Genomic DNA, 7,002 nt, shown 5'->3' on the forward strand with positions numbered 1-7,002 from the left:
TTTCATCACTTTTTGTGTAATTTAAATGTCAGGCTTCAACATGAATTAAATTTTTCTGCCTATCTTAAATCTGACACGAATCACTCATATTTAACTATCTGCTTATTAAACACTCTTCAGCTCCTAAAACTGTAATAAAGGTTTAAAGTGGCTGAGAAACTCCTGACTAACTCCTAACTCCTGCAGCTTTACTTCTCTTTCTAGTGCAAAGCTGGGTTATAGTCTGACCAGCCACATACCTCCTCAGGACTAATTAGTGGAAATGAACTCCAGCTGCAGTGACAGGTTACACAACCCAGATTACTACTCTGTGCTACAGGGGTTTGTTTGCACTCTTCCTGTGGCGTAAATTATTAAATAACTGACTGTAATCCATACAGAGCACTGGATTCTCAGACAGACAATAAGACACCTGATGCTGCATGAAGAAGTAAAATCCTGCTTTTGAAAAGAATTTAGATTTTTGAAAAATATCTAGAGCAAAAAAAGTATATCAACATGTGGTATTAAAAAATATAATATGTTAGTAACTTAAATGATGCTGGTATTTAGTTTGTATGAATCAATTATCCCCATGTAAAGTGAATAAGTTAGTTGTGTATCTTTTCCTGATTAGATTAAAATTCATTATACAACCATGAAATAAACAGAATATATATATAAAAAAAGGCTATGGACTAAATGTAGCTGGAGCCTAAAAAATACCAATTTAATAAGATTCTGTCAAACATTTTAATTATGAAGCAAACAAACAGAAACCTTGTGGCGGTCATTATTCTCATAATCCATTGGCATAGTGTTGCAGTAACCCATGGCAACTGCTTCTGTGTCAACAGAAATCTTGGACAGCTCCTGTGTTCAATGAAGGTGCAACGTTATTGGCTGACCGAATCAATGACTCACAAACTTCTTTATCTATTATGCATGTCAGTTCACCTTAACTGTGTTCTTAGATTCATTCTTAGGTATACACAGCTTGGTGCTAGCTGGTCTTTGTTAACAAGGGACAAATAATCTTCTGGGTAAGTAATTTTTTTTTTGGTATTTGGATTTTAATTCAATGTTTTATTAAGATAAGACATTTAATATCTCAGCATTTAAGATATATATACATTATATATCTCACTATTGAACTTTCTTCTTCGAAGACTATTGTTGGGATTAATAGTATTTGAATTCTTAAACTCTGTTTTTTTTTAGGTCTTTTTCAAAGTAAAAAAAGATTACTAACATATTAAAGAAAATCAAATCACAGTTATACAGATGATATTAGACTTTTTTATTAGGGTTTTTTTCTTTTTTTTCCTCAAATCAGCTTCAAATTTCACTTTTCTGGACTAGTCAGTCCTCCTTGGCATGTTTTAAGTTTGTAATAATGTTCTAAAACCCCATTCCTCATCTAAATGTCTCCAAAAATTAACCTCTGACAGGTCTAAGCATATTTTTAGCTTGGTGTTTTTCCTTAACTATTCATTTCCCATAGTTCATTACATGTTCAAACCTTAATAATATAAGCATTTCAAATTTTCACATAGTACTTGCCCTCCTACGTGTTCAAAAGGGAGTTACAGGACATGTAAACTTATATATTCCTACTCAGTAATTTAACAAAATTAATCTAATTTAATTTTGATAATTAATATTTTTCACTAATCTTAACCAACAAACTCTAAATATTTCATATGTTACACTGAGATCACAGAGAGCAGAAAGAGTCTATAATACTGAAGGCAAATGGTTGCAAATGAATCTTATTTTGGGGCAGCAGGCAAAAAGTGGATGAGTTGAAATACCCATTACACCTTAGATTTTGTTGTTGAGAAATGAAAACATATCATTTTCCTTACACGTTTTCAATTATTTCCAAAAGGAGAAAGAAGTTTCATCGAAAATGGAGCTGCTTGGATCAACTCGGACCGCAACTTATGCACGGCCAAAAACCAGCCACTTCCTTCCTGCCATCTCCACTATGGCATCAAGCTACCGCAACCCTCAGCAAGTCTTGGCGATGAATCCCAGTGCCAATATTTGGAGAACCAACAGCTATTACAAGAGCAGCAGTGTTCTCCCTTTGACCTCCTCCACACAGCATAGTAATTTTGATCTGGTTCGAGCCAAAACCATTTTCTACCCCTCTAACAGGACCACACTAACTACCCGCTACACCCCTGATGATTGGTACAAGTCCAACCACATCAATTACAGGGAGTCAGAGTCGTCACGGAAGAGCGCTGAACGACTGAGGAGAGACACCATCAGGTTGATGCAGGATAAAGAGCAGCTGACCAGAAGAACGCAGGAAAACACCAGCAAGAATATTGGAGAAAGGCTAAATGATATTGTCTTCTGGAGGTCTGAGCTCAGCCATGAGATTGACAACATGGTGACAGAGATAGCGGCACTCAATGAAGTGAAAAGAAGGCTGGAGAGAGCCTTGGCAGAGACTGAGGGGCCCCTTCAGGTTAGAATGGGTTTAACTTTTTAACAATCGTCTTTTTTTAGACACATAATGTAAAAATGTGTACTTTAAGGTTTCGTCGTGGTTTTAGGTCAACTGGCAAATTGATCTAGGCTGAGGTGTCAGGTTGGCTGGAGGTTGGTTGAGGACCCAACCAGGGAGACAGAGATGAGTTCTTGGAGGTTTTATGAAATCAAAAAGTCAACAGAAACAAAATCCAAGAACCAAAAACCAGGAGACATCAGGGGAAAACACACATGGAGGGCAGAGTAAGAACAAGAAACCAGCAAAGAGTCACTGAACAGGAGGTGTATATATGGGAGACAGAAACAATAGGACGACTAATGATCTGATAGGCAGGGATAGATTTAGGAAATTTGGGGCCTTAGGCAAAGACCAGCAGGGGGCCCTCTGAATTGAGACGATAACACATAAAACAGACCCATTATTCAGATACAGAAATTTTAATAGAATAGACATCCATTATTTGTTCTACATTTTGTCAATTTCTTCTTGTCCCTTTTCTTGTTGTTTTCCTCTCTGACTTTTCATGCTGTCTCAAAAGGAAGGAAAGATTGTTTCCAAGCACTAAGCTCACTTAGCTGATTGCTTCTTCCTGTCCTTCTTTTCACTGTAGACAAGCCATGATCTGCTTATCTGTTCTCCATTTTTCATTTGGATAAAATAATAGCTGCATGAATCATGACAGCAGACAAGATAAAGGAGAGCAGGAGGCGGGGTTACCAATCTACTTGCTCTGGAGAGAAGAGTTCTCTGCTTTTATACGTTGTCGGCAAAGTCTCCGGTAGCAGAAAGAAGTCCCTAGATTTGGCACTAGGTTCTTTTTTGAAATAAATGTACAAGTGGGGTTTGAAAAGTCGCTAAATATAGCAACAAAAGAACTAAGTTGGTAAACCTGCTTTGTGCATCGTTGGTTTTCAAATGGTTTGCTGCTGTCTGTTTGGACCTTTGGATTTTTATCAAAAACATAATTGATGTGCACAAATAAGGAATGTATGTATTAACCATACATCTAAACAGGGTTTTATGGAGCCCCCAGGAACTTGGAGCCCTTGGCAACTGCCTAGTATTGCCTAATGGTAAATCCTCCTCTGCTGATAGGGAGCAGGTGTAGACAGATGTAACCAGAAGGAGCAAAGGGAAACGAGCGTGACACAAGGGGGCAACAGAGAGCAACTAAAAAAATACAACACTGCTTAAATATAACACAAACTGATACATAACACAAACTGGAACTGAAAACTTAAAAAGAAACTTAAACAGAAGTCCACATAGGGCACAATTATGACAAAAGGTAATATTTGGTGTTTTGTGGAGTGACTTTCCTGTGAAAACCTTTGATTGGAACATTTTAGCAGGATAGTAGAGTGCTGGTGCTCATCAAGCTTAGTGTTGATGAGAACTAGCAGTAATCAGCAGTGCTACACTAGCAGTACACTAACTTTACACTAGCCAGGTAAAAGCCCAATGGCATGTATACCTTGAGAGACTAATAACACGCAGCTGGGATTTTTCTTTAAAGTTTCTCATACAGACTGAAACTAGACGACATCTTTGACCAAGACTAACATCCATCTATAAATTGGTGTAGATTATTTTTCAATAGCAAGGACTTCATGGGGCTTTACACCAGTTCTTCATCTGCTTGAGTTTTTAGACACAGTTGTTTGATTTTAATCAAGCTTTAATTTTACCCGACCACCTCAACTTGTTTTAGTCCCTTTCATTCTGCCTATAGGTGGCTCAAGAGTGTTTGTACCACAGAGAGAAGCGGATGTCCATTGACCTGGTACACGACGATGTAGAAAAAGACCTAACAAAGGTAAACCAACAGCACCAATATCTTAGTTCTTAAACCAACTTATTGTTTGTAAAAAGTGTGAATTGACTCCCAACTAATAAAAGGAAGTGGAGGTTATAAGGTCATGTCAGGAGCGGATGAGGCGCCATCTAGAGAGAGCCACCGCTCAGCTGGCGTAAGCATTTAGATATAACAGTAAGCAGTAATTCTGATTACAAATTCAGGATTAAAACAACTGATTTTATCACTTGTGTGTTTTTCTTTCTTAGGTCAAATCGAGGTGCCCAACATGAGCTGGAAAAAGACTTGGGAGACAAAGTATCTGCTCAAAGGATTGATGATAAGTGTCACCATTTGAGGAACACATCTGACGGTATCGGCTTTTACAGAGGAATCGACAGAATAGATTACTCGTGAGTACAAACGTAAAGATGAAAGGTTATTCACATTAGATTGAGCAAAACCTAAAAAACTGCTTCAACTGGAATTTTTAGATGTTTCCAGATATTTCTTTAGGCAGACTTTAATATTTACATTTCTTTTAGCTTTATATTATTATGAGAGTAACTTTAATTCAATAAATGTGTACATACACAAATTAAACTTTGTTATTCTTTAAACTAAGCACAAAGAAGTGTGCAAAAATCCATTTATTAAAGAAAAATATGAAATACATGAATCTGACATGAATTAAAATTTTAGGTTACATAGTAATTTTAAAACACAAACATCCCGAGAAACTTTTTTCGAATAATACTTGATAAATTTTTTCTTTTTCTTATTCTTCTCTATTGTCAGAAATTTCACATTTTACCGTATAATGCCAAATGTATCGTATTTGATACATACGGTTTCTGAAATGTTTTGCATCTGACACCTTTTGCATAATTTAATGGTAAAAACTTGTTTTTACATATTTTGTTAAAAGGGAAATAAGGACTTCAAACCAAAAAAAATAATTTTCTGTTTGGTTCTATTCTTGGATCAGGCTTTAAAGGGTTAACTTGCTTTTTTTATTCCAAATTATATATTTCCATACCCATATATGCCAGCTTTATCTTTTCCTGTCTACATCTAGCACATCATCACCAAAAGAAATTCCTTATTATGGCTAAAACACTACTTGGTAATTAAGCTTTTTCTGTTTCTGATTCTGAAATCAGGAAGTTCTTTGATTCCCATCTACTGTTCACCTCCCTTTGTATTAAACCCAGAATGTTTGGGACACTGGAACTGCATCTGAAAATGGTGTTTAAATATATTCTTTTCTTCTTTTTCTACCTCTTGTTTATTTGTGTGTGTCAGGGGCTGTAGGGGTGTTTCTTGCCTTTTTAGACCTGCCGTTTCTAGAAAAACTTTAAACACTCTTATTCAATTTAACCACAAAAATCGGTTTGGTTTTAAATTCCAGCTAAGCTACACTCTATCTGATGAATACCAAAGGTTGGAATACCAGCAGCCTCTAATGAGTGGTTATTTTAATATATATACTATTATCAGACTAGGTGTGTTTTTTTTTTGTTTTTCTGAATAGTTGTAGCCCACCTTAAGAAAAAAAAGATCAATTTGGTCTGTTTATGTTCACTTCACTGTGTTCACTTTCCAAAAATGTTTGTTAAATATTTTTATTTGAAGGCAACTAATTGTTGCTGATGCCTAAACATGGTCATTATGTGTGAATTTTGTTAACTCTTACTTTTAAAATACATTAATAACCATGTAATAACATGTTAATAACATAGCAAGTCACACTATATTACTTGGTAACAGGAAAAACTTTATTTGGTATTTAACCCAAAATTACCTGCATGTAATTGTTAGAGTTGTATGTTACTATGTAACAATGGATACTTGTTTATTACTCAGTTTCTATTATTATTCTATTATTCTATTCTATTATTATTATTATTGTGATCAGGTAAATAAAGTATAAATTATAAAACTGAACTTAAGTTACATATAAATAAGAGTTTAGTTAAGAAGATTGGCTTTCTATATTTTAGGTTTGGTTTTCCGTTATATGCCAAGTAATAAACTGCATTTTACTAGATAATAACAGATCAATTTATTGCTGTTGGTGAAATTACTAATTTACCTGTAATTATGGTTTGACATCTAAGAAGGCTTTACTTTGTCTGCCTAAAATTTGAGGCACAGCACTTACCAAAGTTCTCCCTGAAGGGTTTCTTGTTACCTAGTAATATAGTGTAACTTGCTGTATTATTACAATGTTATTACACGGTTATTGATGTACTGTAAAAAAGACAGCTACATTTTAAGCTTAAAGTCAAACCTTCTAGGTTCTTCTTCTATTATACAAAATTTCATAGGTGTTTTACGGTTCTGATGTATATCCAGTGTATATACATTTCCAATGTATTCAACTGCTAGTTGAAGGATCAACCAACCCCTTGACATCACCGCTGGAAGCATTGCAACATGGCGGCTTCCTTCCCAAAAAGTAAAAAAAAAAAAAAGTTTCCTTTTATCTTGATATTTTTCACATTTGTAATATAATAAATGGTAGCAGCAAGACACAATCTAGTGACTTAAATTAGTTTGGTTAACTGTTTCATTTCCACTTTAAAAACACAAGCAATAGCTGAAAGGTATTTTAGTGCTGTCAAGCGATTAAATTTTTTTAATCGCAATTAATCGCATCAATGCCTGAGTTAACTCGCGATTAACCGCATTTTAATCGCAAATTTTTTATCTGATTGAA

General features: G+C 35.1%; 1 protein-coding gene across 1 annotated transcript in view; it reads left to right on the forward strand.

The window, feature by feature from the left end:
- Positions 1-834: 834 nt before the first annotated feature.
- Positions 835-7,002, forward strand: part of tekt3 (tektin 3) — a 10,141-nt gene continuing 3,973 nt past the window's right edge. Inside the window, exons 1-5 of the mRNA XM_015370945.1 lie at positions 835-1,022; positions 1,871-2,461; positions 4,218-4,301; positions 4,385-4,455; positions 4,550-4,693. Coding sequence (XP_015226431.1) covers positions 1,892-2,461; positions 4,218-4,301; positions 4,385-4,455; positions 4,550-4,693 — 869 coding nt within the window. The 5' untranslated portion in view covers positions 835-1,022; positions 1,871-1,891. The remainder of the gene's footprint in view (positions 1,023-1,870; positions 2,462-4,217; positions 4,302-4,384; positions 4,456-4,549; positions 4,694-7,002) is intronic.

This window comes from Cyprinodon variegatus, unplaced genomic scaffold (assembly GCF_000732505.1).
Source record: "Cyprinodon variegatus isolate N-32 unplaced genomic scaffold, C_variegatus-1.0 Scaffold50, whole genome shotgun sequence".
Taxonomy (NCBI): Eukaryota; Metazoa; Chordata; class Actinopteri; order Cyprinodontiformes; family Cyprinodontidae; genus Cyprinodon; species Cyprinodon variegatus.